A 17,525-nucleotide genomic window follows, 5' to 3' on the forward strand; every position below is an offset into this window, starting at 1 on the left:
TCCATGGCTGTACTAACATTACAGCTGTAGCGCGCTGGGTTTACGTTTTTTTACAGACCATCTGACAACTGGACCGGGCTGTCAGATGGTCATTTGATATCAACACAGGCCAAAACACAAACAGAAATTCCGTCACGGAACGGAAATATATTACATATTGCACCTTTAAATAAAAAAATACTACCTGTCATCTAGTATCGGGACAATCACTTAACGTCATGTTATGTTATGTAAAATAAGATTTAACGTGACCAAATATGATATTAAATTCAACACATTTTTAACTGTGGAATACTGCAAAACACCCTTTTTTCATCAGTGGGCCGGCGGGGGCGCGTGGTGTCTGTGTGGGTCTGGGCTACCCAACCAGCGGACAAAAAAAGTTTGACCCACGGCAACACTTTAAAAAGTAGCCCAATTACGCAGGAAAACCCAAGGGGGTCAGCTTCTCCTCGGAGCGCGTAGCTCCTATGGCGCCATTTTGATGCTAAGAAGCCATCACCTCCCGTTAGCATCCCATTGACTTCCATTCATGTTGACGTCACTTTGACAGAGAATAACTTTACATCTGAAGCGTTTAAAGACTCTATTTGTCCGTTGTTTATTTCTAAAGAAACACGACAATGTATAAAAGGCTCCATTACCTTGTACCTCACGTTATGGCTCCGTAGCAGACGTTTTTATAACAATAGGCTAACGATTGGGTCATAACCACGAGACTTCCTGTCTCATAGTAGAGGAGTTACCGTATAGTACAGGAGAAGCTCTCAGGCAGTTTGGACTTCCATTAGCTGTTTAAGTGTAATGACTAATGTTAACTATCATTTTAGTGATAGTTAACATTAGCCTGTGCCTATGTTATCTCCTTACATATACCTACGCTCTCCGTCTCTGCTAGATTGGGAATGATTGAGATTTCTCTTGGCACAGCTACCAGAAGACTTCCAACTTTCAGACAGGTTGCTCACGTCACATCTACGTCTTCAAGCTCAGTTGGAGGCTGCTCAGTAACGCTCAGCCATGATTTCCCAGCTGACTAATGACAATGGTCACTTACTTACATATTCAGAATTCTTAATGACGTTTAATATTCCAATAATTGCACGAGACTATAGCATAGTGTTTGATGCTATACCCACGGGTTACATAAGACTGCTGCAGAGTAGTAATGTGTCAAATGATCAGTCAACATTTAGAACGGATGTCTTATTAAATGGCATTGACATAAAGGATAAAAAGTGCAATAATAGATATTTTAGACATTTGACACATTGCCCCACAGTTGCTCGATGTAAAAATGATTGGAATAACCAATGGGAATATCAATTGGAATTTGATTTGGACCTATTATAATAATATGTTGTTAGTAATAAAGTTAAGGAAGTATTTTTCAAATTGTCCATTGCATCTACCCAACAAATCAAATTTTAAAGAAATATAAACCTGAACTTTCTGAATCCTGAACATTTTGTGGGGTTTTCACAGAGACAATTGCACATTTGTTTTGTGAATGTTTTTATGTCAGATTGTTCTAGGTTGATTTTGGAGGATGTATTTTATGTATTGTGTGGCTATAAGATAAAATTACAAAGTAGAGACATTATTTTTTACTATGAAGGAAATGATTTGGATAAACGCCATATTTTCATTTTGAATCTTTTAATTTTATTTGGGAAATTGTAGATCCATAAATGCAAATAGTCTGATAGAAAACCGAATATTCACCAATATAAAAACGACATGAAATTATATTTTGAAACTGTAAAAGGACTGACATATAAGAAAGCCATCCGGACTCTGAACATTTACAATGCCTTTCAACCTCTTTGATGTAAATTTCATGCGCCCCTTTTCCATGTTTGTTTGTATGTATGCATTTAATGTTTTCAATGTTTGTATGTTTCTGTACTGGAATAATAAAGTTTTTTGAAAGCAAAAAAAAAAAAATAAATAACAGTAACGCTCAGCCATCACCGGAAAAGTGCTTCTAATATCCTTCACTGGTCTCCGTCCAGAGCAACGGGATCTGTTGGTCCAGTTTATATACAGTCTATGGGGAAACCGCGGACCTGGCAACCCGACAGCAGGGAAGCCCGGTCAGCGCGGGTGCAGCAGCCTGTCACTGAAGGAGTGTCCATGAGTTTGATTTCATACGGACTTATGGCTTCTACAGGAGCAGAAACCTTCGTTTCACAATCTCACTGCTCGTGTTCAGTCTACCTTGGATGGTTTTTTATTTAGACATCATGGCTAATCATCTAAATCATTATGATGGAAAGTAATGGGATATTTACTTCCGGAACTATGCAACCAACCACCCGGAACTACATTGTTGTAACAGACCGGAAGGTTGATGTAACGGACGTGATAGAGAAACGGAAGCCCCAGAAGAAAATTGTCGAGTGAAAAATGTTAAACGGGCGTTCATTTAGTCGACGGTTGACCCACTGCGTTGTTATAGACAGCCTCTCAGTTTAGCTACTTTGGGGACGGAAGTAACACGCACATTGTGCCGGGAATTATTCTGTCTCATTAGACTCATTAAAGCTGCTTTTGGATGGGAACATTACAAGCCAGGTCCAAGTGGTTTTATGATGTTTCCCGCTACGAAAAACATGGATTCTATTCACAGGTAACTATGGTTACAGTCAACGTTGTTACTTTGGTTTGAGAAGCGGGGGCTGGGGGCGGCCCCCACAAACAAAAATACGATTTGAACCCCTTTTTTCCTAACCCTAACCCCCTAACCCTAACCCATTTACATTGACACAAACAATGTTTAGAACAATACTGATGAGTAGACCGGTGTCGTGTCAAAACGTGATTGACGTATGCGCGAGCGTCCCGTGACCTAGGTTATAAACAATCCATCCTTTTTCCACTTGCCAAAAAGTGATCCCAGCCCCTACCTTGTCACTGAAAGGTTGTTTTTGCCTCAAAATGACTTGATTTTATTCATCTCGCTTATAACATGATGGTTATATTATTATTATTAGTACTTTATTTTTTTAATTCAACGGTGTATACATCTTAAGACGTTCACTCCTTCCTCTCATTATCAACAGCTTTAGTTACTTTACAGATGACGGTTTTTGTATCCCCTTCCTGTCCAGTGAAAACCACATATCTCAAAACAAAGAAGGAACAAACTGAAGGAAGAAGTGTTTAGAAAATTCTCCTCCTTCTCAAGGTAAATTTAAGTCTTTTTAAAAAGCCTCGTCCATCGTCAAAGAAGCTGAAAACGGGGCTGTTTTTCTGACACCATGAAACTTTTTAAACCTTTTAGCGATACGTGGTTCTCACAGGACAGCGACACAGCTACAAACATATGATGATCTTATACACTGTGATGCATTGCTGTAGATTAAACTACCCGGAAGTATATAAAGGACTTAATTTGAGCTAGGGTTGCAAAGGGGCGTAAATTTTCCCGGAAACTTTCCCGGGGAATTAATGGAAATTATGGGAATTAATTAGCCTGACATCGTCATATTCAGATTGTAGTCAGAATGCGAATTTCCCGACCTCGAATGTTGTGGGCGGGGCTAAGTTCGGCTGGCAACCAGGCTAGGAATTAATGGGAATTTACGAGAATTAACTGGAAATGTTGGGTAATTCATACAAACTCCATCTTATACAGACATAAATATAAACATTTTGTTTTGTAATAAGCAGACGGGCATATACAGTGAATACAAATGTTGAGTGGGTGTGGCCTCAATAGCCCTGCAGTAGGCTACATAGTAGCCCAAACCATTGACCTTTTAGCTTAACATATGAAGGTAGCTAGCATGCTGCCTTTGATTTACTATTGTTATGGTTATATGCGTGCTAAGCTAACCATCAGCGCTGTCTGTCCTGTTTCCAGCCTATCAAGAACAAGTGGGCTATACAATTAACACACATAAGTTAATAGTAATGGGTTATGTATGGATTATTTTCACAGTGTGGTATTCATACTTTTACTTAAAGATTAGATTTAGATTGGATTCATTTTTATTCATTTATAATTCTTTGTGGACTTGCATACATGAAGAAAATGGAAAAAAATGTATTCCATCAGCCACTTGCACTGCAACAGGAAAACAATCATACATACGTAGACAAGAATACGGAGACTAAAACAGGGGTCTTCAGTGTTTCTTTAAGGTGAGGTCCCCTTAACTGAGAGTGAGACGGAGCAGGAACCCCATACTACATATATTGTAGAAAATGAAGTTGCATATTAAGCTGGGCCTACAATAATGTGTAAGGTGGCCTAAAGCCTTCACACATACCTTTTTAGTGCATAGAATACTAAGATATTAAAATAATCTTGCATCCAGCGCAGCGCAAATACCGACGCAGTTGTCAGTTTCCTCTCCAGCGGCCGCATTGTTTAACCCTTGTGTTGCCCTTCCGGGTCCAAATTGGAAATGAACAATGTTTTTTTTTTTTTGTTACACTTTCGACGTTTCTGTCTCTTTTCAACTTTTTTTTTTTCTTTTTTTTTTTTTTTTTACATTTTCCCCCCACTACCACCAGTAGGCCTATACACTAACAGCAACTTATTACCACTATTTTTTTGTGTGGAATTTATGGTCAATATACCTCATTTAGCCTATATGAAATCATATCTAATTATTTTTTCCAACTTGTTTTATTTCAATTTTAACAATAACTGACATACAACATAGGTCAAGGCGAACAAAGCATAGTTAGAACAGTATTTCTGAGTTAAAAAAAGCAGAAAGTATTAATTATTTTGACAAATATTGCAGATCAGAGGATGTTGAGGGATAATCACAGAACGTTTAGCCAGAATAATGCTATAAAATTGAATAAAACACCCAAAAGTCAATGATAGTTGTGAACTGATCCTTCTTTTGACTTGTAAAGAGCGTTTCATGGAACCATCAGTGATCATTTTGGGCAATGAGGTTGAAAGAAACCCCAAATTTCTGCTATAGAAACTTTGAAAAAGGGTCAAATTTGACCCAAAGACAATATGAGGGTTAAACAGCAAATGCATCTGTGCGCTAGGGGTGGCACGGTTCACAAAACCCACGGTTCGTATCACGGTTTTAGGATCACGGTTTTCGGTTCTGTACGGTTCTTTTAATCTTTAACACTCCAGAAATATACTTCAGCATATGATACATATAGCTAAAATTAGCATATTGAATGCATGTTGCACAACACGTGCACACAGCGGCAGTTCTATCTATTGTTTTTTTTCCGCTGTCATCATAGGTAACATGAAATCCAAAATGTTCCCACACACCAGACTATATACGACGCTGGAGCATCCTCCAACTCCGGGAAGCCTTCCTCATCTCTCCCACTTACCTTTTCTACATGTGACGTGACCTGCAGCACTCCACGCTCCACTTGAGGAGCGGTCCACTCGGCGCCTCTCACAATCTGACGAAAATCTTTTAAACTGACCTTTGTCGATCAAAAGCAAGCAAGACAGACAGACAGATTCAGCAACTGTATGGCCTATTTCTCGCTTAAAATGTTTTCAGAAACACTTTTCGTAAAATACGAGATCGTATTCAGAACGAGACGCCATTACAGTCTGTTTTGAAATTCGGGAGCAGCAAGACCCGCGTGACGCGTTTCGTCCAATCAGCCGCCATGTGTTGCGTTCATCACGCTCATCTTGCTCGTCATTTCCGGTAAGTGTTTTAACATAGGTGCCGAAAGTAGTTAGTGCACGTTAACGGTGGACTGACGAACCGTGCGACGCACACGCGCTCTGAACCGAGACAAGCGAATCGAGCAGTTCGGATGTTTTTTCATGAACCGTACCACCTACTGTGCGCCCATGGGCGTGCTGGTCTTACAGGGAGGTGTGTTCAGGTGCATTCTGGGTGTGCTGGTCTTACAGGGAGGTGTGTTCAGGTGCATTCTGGGTGTGCTGGTCTTACAGGTAGGTGTGTTCAGGTGCATTCTGGGCGTGCTGGTCTTACAGGGAGGTGTGTTCAGGTGCATTCTGGGCATGCTGGTCTTACAGGGAGGTGTGTTCAGGTGCATTCTGGGCGTATTGCTATCTTGAGGCAGCGGAAAGTGATCGCGCCATTGACCAACAAAAACCCGGTCTAAAGTCAATAACGCAGCATTTCATTGTTATTTTAACGCCGGCTTCACATCGTTGAGTTTTGGTGGCATAGTGCTCGTGCCATATATGATAAGCTTGCACGCTTTCACTTCACGCACGAGCAGATCAGTTTCTTCTCCTGAAAATCTCTCCTTCCGGCTCACCAAATCATCATCATCACATCATAATAAGAATGTGCCAAGGTACAAACGTGCCTGGCTTTTAAAGGGAATGGGAGATGACTTTCTGATTGGTTTATTTCATGTTACGCCCAAAACACACCTATGAATTAATGAAGACACTAAGTACAACCCTTTTGAACCATGCGCCCGGCGCATGGACCCTTTTTTTAGGCAGGTACTATTTTGTATACAAGTTGGGGGTATGGGTGAGAGAGGTTGAGCAAGCTGTCTGAATCTGTTTATTTGTAATATATGTTTGTTATGTAACGCAGTTCTGTTTGTATGTGTTTTATAATTATGTATTTGTGTTCATAAGACCCCTTCGAAAATGAGATGCTATGTCTCAAGGGGGGTATCCTTTCACTAAATTCACATTTAAAATGTTGTCGCTCTTGCGCAAAAGTCCCAAATGAATTTATGTATACATGACTTTTATTGTGTAAGAAGTTATGTAGTTAGTAATGTTTACATTCAGAGAAAAACACATTGGGTGTATCCGCGAGGTCCAAAAAACGTGTTGAATACATTCATGTATACATAGAAAAACCGATAATGTCTCAGTAGAAAATTACCAGTAGCTTTTACGTTAAGTTTACGGACATTTCGTGGCCGGGTTGGTTCGGTGGGTAGAGCAGGCGCGCGTGTGGTTGTGGGTTTGTGCCTCGACACGGAGGTCTGGGGTTCGGGTCCGACCTGTGGCGATATCCTGCGCTGTCCTGTCAAATAGACGCGGAAAGGCCCAAAAAATTATCTTAAAAATAAAGTTTAAGGCATATCCTATGTATTAGAGCCCAACCGATTAAGGATTTTTAAGGCCGATATCAATACAAATATTTGGTGATTTAAAAATCCGATATTCCGATATATTGGCCAATATATATTTAAAAAAAGAAATCCAGAAATGAGTAACAAAACATTAACAGATTTCCCTAACATTAGTTATTTGTAGTTATTTATGAGTCCTCACTAAAATAATATGATAATGCAGTTTAAAAATAAACTTGTTTGTTCTATTGTAACAACAGAACATCAAAATATATAAGTTCTGATAAATAAAATGTATAAAAATACAAACTTAAGATATAAAACTTAAAGTCCTTTGAACAAAAACACAATAACAACAAAAAATCAGTGTTGCCAACAGGGAGGTTGTAGAGCGCCCTCTGGTGGACAAACTACGCAACGCCAACACTCAGAACATGGTTGAAGGGGGTTTCGTCCGTTTTTATTTAATTTTTTAAATATTCGTTTATTGGCCTTTATAAATGCCGATACCGATAGTTTGGAAAATGCCTAATATTGGCCGATAATATCGGCGAGCCGATATATCGGTCGGGCTCTACTCTGTATCTTTTTAACGGATATTTCTGTTAATCCAGAAAATCTAAATACGGAAAAACACTTGTGACAATTCATACAGAAAAGTCCTTCATATTAACACAGTATATTAGCCCGGACTTCTACTAGAGATGTTCCGATACCAGTATCGGTATCGGCTCCGATACCACCTAAAACGCTGGTATCGGTATCAGGAAGTACTGGAGTTAATGCACCGATCCGATACCACGTAATAAAGCCCTAAAGAAAATCTATGTTAAAGTAGTTTATTTATTTATGTTGTTTTTCCGTTATAACTGACTGTCAAACTGCAGAATAACAGAAGTTCTGGGGCGTTCATTGTTCATGTTTCAGAAAGAGTTTAACCTGAGCCAGACTGACAACAAAGATAGAAATAATATCACATCCATACAGGGATAGTAGTATACAGTTGTTAAAACATAATGAAATATATGACACACTGATATCGGCTCGGTACTCGGTATTGGCCGATACGCAAGTTCAGGTATCAGAATCGGTATCGGGAAGCAAAAAATGGTATCGGACCATCTCTAATTTCCACGGACTTTTCTAACAGTGTAAAATTTGAATAATCGGTTGTTGACTGACATGTTTCTGTGTTGTTTTTTTCCTGTCAGTGGGACCGGTGTCTTCTACCAGGCGATACCTGCCGTCGGAGCCGACGGAAAGAACATCATGAAACTGATTCCTGTACAAATGGTCAACGGGCAGTTTTTCCAATCTCCAATAAGCAAGACGGATTCGACACAACAGAAAGCTGTCGCCGTAAACATCGCCTCAGCACCTGTTCAGACGGTACAAAAGGCAGTGCCGAGTCCTTCTGCCAGTCAGCAAGTTGTCAGAAAGCAGGTTTCCATCATTAATGTCTTCCCTAATCAAGTGGGTTTGGATCGCGGTAGTTCACTAAACAAGCAACCACTGCAGCAACAGAAAGTGAATTTAATAGCCGTCGTGCCTCAGATGGAAACCACTGCAGCAAACAGTGCGAAGTCAGGAAGACTTCCAGGTCCACTCCCAGTCACAGTGAAGGATCCAGCCATCCCCAGAGGACGGTACCTTCAGATTACCCCTAATGCAACAGTCCCGAGAGTCCCAGCGGTCCAAACAGTCCCGAGAGTCCCAGCGGTCCAAACGGTCCCAACAGTCCCGAGAGTCCCAGCAGTCCAAACAATCCCAGCATCTGAACTACCTCCTCGTGTCAAGAGACCAATTCTTCCTTCGCCAGCCAACTCCTCTCCGAGTTCAGGCTCAGCCGGTGTGGTCTACACGTCCCCACCTGTCCCAACTGTCAGTCCACAAAGTGTTTCTGCACTCGACACGCTCAAGTTTCTCTGCAACGTGTCAAATGCTACTTCATGTGGATCGCCATCAGAAGGACCAAAACCACATTTAAAATTAATTCCAAAGGTTTCACAAAGGCCCAACAGCCCCATCAAGTGGGTAATCGAAGAAGAGGACAACTTCACGGCTCCGGCTCTTGATCCTGTTAATTTTTCCGTCAGTTCAGAGATTCTTCGAGCTGTTGCAGAGAGAGAAAGTGCTCCCAAGCCCTGCGACGCCCTTACAAATCCGGTCTCCGGGTCGAGTCTGGGCAAAAGTGGACAAGGACAGGAAAGCACCTCGGTCACCTGCAACAGGAAGGTGGTTTTGGCGGCAAAAAACGGCAGCGTACCATATAAAATGGGAAAAAGCGACTCACCCACAGCAGCGGGAAAAAGTTATGAATACAACAAAACCACCGTGCCTTCATCCCAACAATCACTTGAGTCAGTTTCACCTCAGAAAAGGCAGGGCATCAGAATAATCATCCCAAAAGGGTCGCATGAAGTGATTGATCTTTGTGACGACGACGCTCTCAATGATTCGTCTCAACCAGCGGCATCCGTTCACATGTCAGCGGCCACTCGTCCGGATGAAGACAATGTAATATTTGTGTCGTATATCCCCCCCAAGACTGACTCTGAGTCCACGCAAGATTTGAGACTGAAAACACAAATGGCACCTGTGAAGGAAACAGACAAGACGGGTACAAGCAGCTCGAACAATGTGACAGAACAGAAGAGCCCGGGTGGTACAACTGGCACTCTTATAAGAAGAAAACCTGTCCACAGCATGTCCGTCAACACAGTTAAAAACGTTACGCGTGTTTGCGGTTCAGCAGCAACGAACATGCAGAATAATGAGGGTCCGAACATTAGCAGTCAGCGGAGCACCGCCACCCAACAGTCGAAGGGCGTGGAAGTTGATGTAGAAAGGAAAAGTCCAGCAGATCGCGTAAATATTGCCTCAGCAGCTGTTCAGATGGTGAACAAGGCAGCGTTGAATCCTTCTGCCACTCAGCAAGTTGTCCGGAAGCAGGTTTCCCTCATGAATGTCTTCCCTAATCAAGTATGTTTGGATCTTCCACTGCAGCAACAGAAAGTGAATTTAATAGCCGTCGTGCCTCAGATGGAAACCACTGCAGCAAACAGTGCGAAGTCAGGAAGACTTCCAGGTCCACTCCCAGTCACAGTGAAGGCTCCAGCCATCCCCAGAGGACGGTACCTTCAGATTACCCCTAATGCAACAGTCCAGACAGTCCCAAGTGTCCCAGCAGTCCCAGCAGTCCCGACAGTCCCAAGAGTCCTAGCAGTCCCAACAGTACCGACAGTCCCAGCAGTCCCAAGAGTCCCGACAGTCCCAAGAGTCCTAGCAGTCCCAACAGTACCGACAGTCCCAGCAGTCCCAAGAGTCCCGACAGTCCCAGCAGTCCCTACAGTCCCGACAGTCCCAGCATCTGAACTACCTCCTCATGTCAAGAGACCGATTTTTCCTTCGCCAGCCAACTCCTCTCCGAGTTCAGGCTCAGCCGGTGTGGTCTACACGTCCCCACCTGTCCCAACTGTCAGTCCACAAAGTGTTTCTGCACTCGACACGCTCAAGTTTCTCTCCAACGTGTCAAATGCTACTTCATGTGGATCGCCATCAGAAGGACCAAAACCACATTTAAAATTAATTCCAAAGGCTTCACAAAGGCCCAACAGCCCCATCAAGTGGGTAATCGAAGAAGAGGACAACTGCACGGCTCCGGCTCTTGATCCTGTTAATTCTTCCGTCAGTTCAGAGATTATTCGAGCTGTTGCAGAGAGAGAAAGTGCTCCCAAGCCCTGCGACGCCCTTACAAATCCGGTCTCCGGGACAGAACAGAAGAGCCTGGATGGAACAACGGACGCTGATAGAGGAAGAAAACCTGGCCGGAGTATGTCCATCGACACAGGGAAAAACTTAACGCGTGTTTGCGGTTCAGCAGCGATGAACATGCAGAATAATGAGGGTCCGAACTTTAGCAGTCAGCGGAGCACCGCCACCCAGCAGTCGGAGAGCATGGAAGTTGATGTAAAAACAAAGAGTCCAGCAAATCCCAGCAACTCTGACAGCAGCAAAATAGAGATGGACACCCACAAAATGAAGGTGAGGGCACTTCTAATGTATATACTCCACATTGACTACGCTTACATGCACATTATTATTCCAGTTTTTGCTCTTATTCAGAAAAAGACCGTTCTTCCAGAAGAATGCAGAGTTTTTTTGTGATTGTTGCGGGGAAAAATCCTTGATTATGTAGCACGTTTTCTTAAGAATACGAGGGAATATGTGGGATATTTATGCGATGAAATTGCGGGAACTTGCAAAAACTGTGGTTCCATCATGGCTTCATCGCGGGGTTTGCAGCTTTTCGATGACGTTCACGTCGCGTAATTACGTCACTTCATAACGTTCCCATGGCAACAGGGGAAAATGGCTGCTCTTGTGTGAAGTAAACGCAACATTTTTCAACTTTCTGCTAAGATCTATGTGACTTTTTTGCAACGAAAATGCGGGGATTATGAAATCATGCAAGCCCCGCGTATTTTGCGCGGAAATCGGCAATTTATTTACATCCAAAAACCTGTTGATATCCAAGTCTTCAAATCATTTGTTTAACTAGTTGAATGTGAGTGAATATCCTTAGACAAAAAATAACAAAAAACTGTGAAATGTATCTGGGAGAACCTGCCTGCAATTCATAAATTTAAACGTCAACATGCATGTCTGGAAGAACATTTTCCATATCTGTGGACAGCGATAAATATTTCCTTAATAAAAGGTAGATATTTTCTGAATCTCGTCTGTTAGAACGTGAAATCGTGAAACAAGCAAATAAAATCAACAGAAGTATCCCAACATAAGGTTTAAAGGACAATTCCGGCGCAAAATGAACATAGGGGTTAATAACATGGAGTCGACCGTTCTCTGGGATATGTTATCATGCTAATCGAATGTGTCCCTAGCTTGAAACAAGCTAGCGCAAACCACTATATATATATATATATATATATATATATATATATATATATATATATATATATATATATATATCTATACTTGTTAGTGGTACAGAAATAGCGATTTCTTTTGACTTTACCCATGCCCCGACGACTAGCTTTATAAGCTAATCAGCGTTTTGCGCTAGCTTGTTTCACGGGCCTAAAGGCTGCCAATGAAGTTCATGTTTTAGTGATCCATTCAGTTCATTTCACGACAGTGGACCTCTTTATCTGATTAAAAAAAAGCGTCTGTCTTGTTGTACGGCAAATAGGCAAATGGAAATCCTTTTTTTGCCTAGTTGAATGTGAGTGAATATTAGGGCTGCACGATATGAGGAAAATAAATTACTGCTACTATATTGTTGAATATCGCAGTAACTATAGTACCTGCGATAAATAAACCTGATTAAGGTGTACTCAGTTCTGCTAAAATACAACAATTTGCTTGTTGAATTGAAAACAAACGAAAAGGAAATCATTTCTAACATTCTTTTATTAAACAAATTGAACATTTAATTAAATATAAAAGGCTCCACTAAAAAAGGAATGACAGTTACATTTTAATGTGCAGTTTTCTCCTATTTTCTTTCAAGTAACACAAAAAACTCTTGAGTGTCTATCGCGATGTGTTGCAGCCTTTCGCGATATGTTTATTGCGCCAGTTGATGAAAAACGTTTTTTTTTTTTTTTTTTTACTATAAAATGACGCCAAGTGTGAACATAGCCTAAAACCCCCTGCGGCTACTCTGAGGACCCCCTAGGGGTCCCGGACCCCCTGTTGAAGATCTCTGATTTAAAGAGTGTTTTGTTTTCTACTTGCAGAGCTCTGTAAATGCCGCAACCAGTTGGACGTCTTCGCCGGCACCAGAATCCCGTCGAATGGCTGATAATCTGCTGAGACAGATGTTTGGGATAACAGCCAATGTGAAGGTTTGCCTGCAGAGGATTGATGGTGCCTCAGTCGGGTCTCGTCCTGCAGGGTTGAGAGGGAAAGAACTTTTTTTAAAGGACCTTAACCGTCCACAAGAAAGCGACAGCTGCAGCGGTGTGAAAGTAGAAGGCTCTGCCACTCCGAGTGCTCACACAGACATCGAACCTCTCAAATGTTCACGCTTGAAGCCGAACACGAAACCTGTCTCTGTTTTGAAGAACAAACGCCATCCGGGTGACACTTCCCTCAAGGGAACATCGTGTGATGTCGATACGGAGCCGGCGTTTGGCTACGTGGAACCCATAGATGAGGATTTCCTCAGCACGGATGAAAACGACATCCCAAACGCACAGGACCCAACCGGCCGGCCGCAGACTCAGACGTGTGCGGATCTGAATGCAAACACAAGGAGAATGGGAAGAACGAGGAAGCGCACAATGTGTCCGTGTTGCATCCCCGGTGCTCAAGATCCAAAGTCAGAGGAGCCAGAGGACTGGGCATGGGCGACCGAGCAGACAAGTAAAAAAGGGAGGAGAACAAAGGCTGTGAGAAAAGCTGTAAAAACATCTGGAAGGACCGACTGTCTAAGAGCCAAGAACAAGCGCGTCAGTAAGACTTCCGAGGTTCCAGCCAGTGACAGTTTGTCCGCAGCATCCGTGGACTCTGAGGAACTGAATCAACATGAACAGATCAGAAAACTCAAAGAGCTTCTGAAAGAGCAAGAAGCAGCTTTAGAGGTGATGAGAAACGGCACGAGCTGAGACGAGCAATCCAATATTTTAAACTAATATTCTTACAAAGTTAATAGATTTATTTTTAGCATATAACATAACTCTCCCCTTTCACGTCTAAGCTGTCCTCTCAAATAAATGCCAACAAATAATCTAAAAAAATATTGTTTGCTACGTTTCTCCCTCTCATTCCCCCCTGCTCTGGCGTTTTCTCCCTCTCATTCCCCCTGCTCTGTCGTTTCTCCCTCTCATTCCCCCCTGCTCTGGTGTTTCTCCCTCTCATTCCCCCTGCTCTGGTGTTTCCCCCCCTGTCATTCCCCCTGCTCTGGCGTTTCCCCCTCTCATTCCCCCTGCTCTGTCGTTTCCCCCTCTCATTCCCCCTGCTCTGGTGTTTCCCCCTCTCATTCCCCCCTGCTCTGGTGTTTCCCCCTCTCATTCCCCCTGCTCTGGTGTTTCCCCCCTCTCATTCCCCCTGCTCTGGCGTTTCCCCCCTCTCATTCCCCCTGCTCTGGTGTTTTCTCCCTCTCATTCCCCCTGCTCTGTCGTTTCTCCCTCTCATTCCCCCCTGCTCTGGCGTTTCCCCCCTCTCATTCCCCCTGCTCTGGCGTTTCCCCCCTCTCATTCCCCCTGCTCTGGTGTTTCCGAGCCCCTAAACCGGTGACATTTAAAAACCCTTCTGACCCGTTTTGGTTTGGAATCTTCGGGGTCGTGTTTCAGTCTCAACGGCCTCAAATGGAGACCTTTGGCGACAACGATGCCAACGTTTGGCCGCCTGATCGGGTCATGACGTCTCGTTCTCTTAGCCTAAAGCTACTAACGTTACCATGGCAACTCCCAGCAACAGGAGGAGTCTCCACGCTGCCTCCTGTTGATGCCCAGTATACCACAATGTTGATGAGATATTTTGGTTTAGGCGTGTTAGTTTAAAACGGAGATTAGTTCTTCTACTGGAGATAAAAACACTTGTGGGCACGGAGATCGCTGTTGGCTCAAAACTCAAACGCTTAAAAACCAAATCGTAGTGATGTAGATGTAGCCTGAGCGCTTCATTATCACGTGACATGCTCATCTGTCTGAGTCATTGAGGAGTGGGACTTTGTGGAAATACTGTAAAAGTATATGTAATCTGAGAAACTGATGGGTGATGGTCAGTGTGGATTTATAGTCGACTAAGAAGCTTTTTCTATTATCTTTGTGAAAATGTTGTTCATACAGTTTAACAAAAAAAAGTTATTGTCATATTTATGAAAATACTAATGCAATATTTATGTTCTTTAGGGCCCCTTGTGCAAATAAATTCACTAGTTCAAGTGAGCTGTTGTATTTGAATCCTTATGGAGAAAATTATGGGATTTGTACTTCGAAACCACACTGTTGAGCTCTATGTTAACGTATCATTAGGGCTTTAAAACAAGAGTGACGCCTTGTAGCACAATGTCGCACTGACTACAGATTATACTTTAAAGATAAATAACAGGCCATGATTACTATATGTGTGCATTAATAAGAACAAAAGCGGAATTGTGCAATAGACATTAAGTCTCCATGTGTCACTGTCACTTTAAATGATATTAACTAAATAACTGTGTGTGGATAAAGTACAGCATATACAAATTACATACAATGGATGAATGAATTGTTTATTTTCGTGTCTGGCCGGTTGCTTACATGTACAGTATATCATATTAGGATTTAAATAAACACTTTCCTAGTGCTGACACAAAACATAAGTACATAAAGGCTACAAATATAAAGTTTTACAGTTCAACACAAAAACCAGATAAATACTAGGAGGGTACACACAAAGTTTTTTATTATTTCAACATAAAACCCTTTCAGACCAGAATAAATGATAGCCAGGGGTCCGTTTCAGAAAGCAGGTTTAGTGAAAACTCTGAGTTTGTTAACCCTGAGATGAGGGAAACTCTGGGTTTCCCGTTTCAGAAAGAGAGGTACCTTAAACTAACTGAGTCTGTGAACCCAACCTGGTCGGGAGCAGGTTTTCTTCTCTCAGTCTCCTCCCTCTGACACAGCCCTCTTTCATTTCCTCATTCATTCATTCAGTCTGTATCAGACACATTTTAGCGCAGTTTGTTACTGTATCTGCATGAATAAAAAAAAAACAGGGTTGGTTTATTAACCATGTTATTATAAAAAACATGGCATTTCCTTTTGTCGATGATCCCGTTGATGAAGATTACTTCGCAGGGTGTTGAGATGATATTGAGGCCCCGACGCGTTTTCATTTCCAGATAACTACCTATTTGAGCCGTATCGTTTTTCTTCCCAGTCTATCAGTCATGTAGCTGACATAACCTTATCCGTCCTCATATCACTAACGTCACCCATCGTGGACATGCTCTTACATCCCAGCAGATTATTTGTGTCGCATTACGTTTTTTTTTTGTTGCAAACGGCAGTTTTCTTTACAACATTGGCGACGCGGAGCATTTTAGTAAAGCCACTGTATAGCAAAGCGCTGTCAGAAGAGTGACTCGCTCTGAAACATGTTTTAAACGTTTTTGTAGTGTTCCCTGGACACAAACCAGTATTAAAAAGGAGTTCCACAGTATTGCAGGTACATGATGTAAACCCTTTGAAATAAAAGATTATGAATCATAATTATGTTGGCGCTGCAGCCTCAGAATGGGATTAGTAGGCCTAGGACTTTTTCGCCCGCAGTATTGCACCTAAATGAAATAGATTATAGGTTCAATACCATTTCAACAGTAATATTATACTTATGATTAAATATGATATTTATACACTATATTGGAATATGCGCATTTACTCTAGCAGCAATTTTCTCCCACGCAAATTCTCTCTCTTTTGCAGCAGCTGCTGTGATAGTTTTTTTTTTTAACGAAATACACGTTCAAACTCGCTGTATGTGCGCATGAGTATTTCCGCCGACCCGTTCGTTTGTGGTTGTTGCCATGGTGAATCGTAGTATCACGGCTCCATTCATGCTGCCTTTTTTTTTTGTGGCGGTGCACGCGCGTGAACCTACTCTGAGTTGATTGAACCAACTCATATCAGCTGTTCTGGAACCGAAAACTCAGAGTTTCCCATCTCAGACATCAGGGTTAGACACCTCCTTCCTGAAACGGACCCCGGGGGCCTGTTGCACAAAAGTAGGCTTAATCGGTTGCACGTTTGCCGAGCCAGGACGAGAAGGTGACGCTATGTCAGCCAGGTGTAGATAGCTGGGATAAGTGCACGTCCACGGCTTTCTTAAATAGACCACGGTATCGATCACAGATGTACTGATGCAGAAATGGAGAAGACGCGTGCGGCATATCTTTAACCCGCTGAGCAGCAGCTGTTAATGGAAAATTACAAGGAGGTGAAACATATAATATGCAAAAAGGGAAATACGGCTGTTGTTATCAGACAGAGAGAAAAAGCCCAACAGACAAAACAATGCGTAAGGATTTAAAAAGATCTACTTAGGGCCTACTAGTCCACTCCACATTTTTACAAAGTTTTAATTGCTTTTAATATGCTTGTTTTGTGTTGGTTTTATTGCTGTATCTGTTTGTATGTGCTAAATGTGCTGGTTTTACTGTAAAGTGTCTTTGAGTAGCCTGTAAAGCACTATATAAATAAAATGTTTTATTATTTAGCCTACTTTGCCTTAAAAGTGAGCAGAGGGAATTCATGTTCCTCGGGCAATTTACCCTAAGGACTAGGCTTGATTTCAAACCCTTATTCATAATGAGAGAATATGTTTTACAACCATATCCACAAATCTCTAAGCTATAACTCTAAATATCTTTCTACAATTAATGTTCACACAGAACAAACATGACTGGACAAAAACTAGAAAAAGAAGTAAGTGACTTCAAAACACACTGTAAGCATATCTGTAAAACAATATAGCCTATTATTCAT

At 42.0% G+C, this 17,525-nt stretch overlaps 1 protein-coding gene across 1 annotated transcript; it reads left to right on the forward strand.

Annotated features, from left to right (window-relative positions):
* The first annotated feature begins 2,015 nt into the window (after nt 1–2,015).
* On the forward strand, nt 2,016–14,945 carry lrif1 (ligand dependent nuclear receptor interacting factor 1). Its single transcript, XM_078254201.1, has 3 exons — nt 2,016–2,632; nt 8,241–11,073; nt 12,792–14,945. Exons 1-3 carry the CDS (start codon nt 2,592–2,594, stop codon nt 13,659–13,661), a joined length of 3,744 nt encoding a protein of 1,247 aa, XP_078110327.1. The 5' UTR covers nt 2,016–2,591; the 3' UTR covers nt 13,662–14,945.
* Nucleotides 14,946–17,525: the final 2,580 nt, after the last annotated feature.

The sequence above is a fragment of the Sander vitreus genome, chromosome 7, assembly GCF_031162955.1.
Source record: "Sander vitreus isolate 19-12246 chromosome 7, sanVit1, whole genome shotgun sequence".
Lineage (NCBI taxonomy): Eukaryota > Metazoa > Chordata > Actinopteri > Perciformes > Percidae > Sander > Sander vitreus.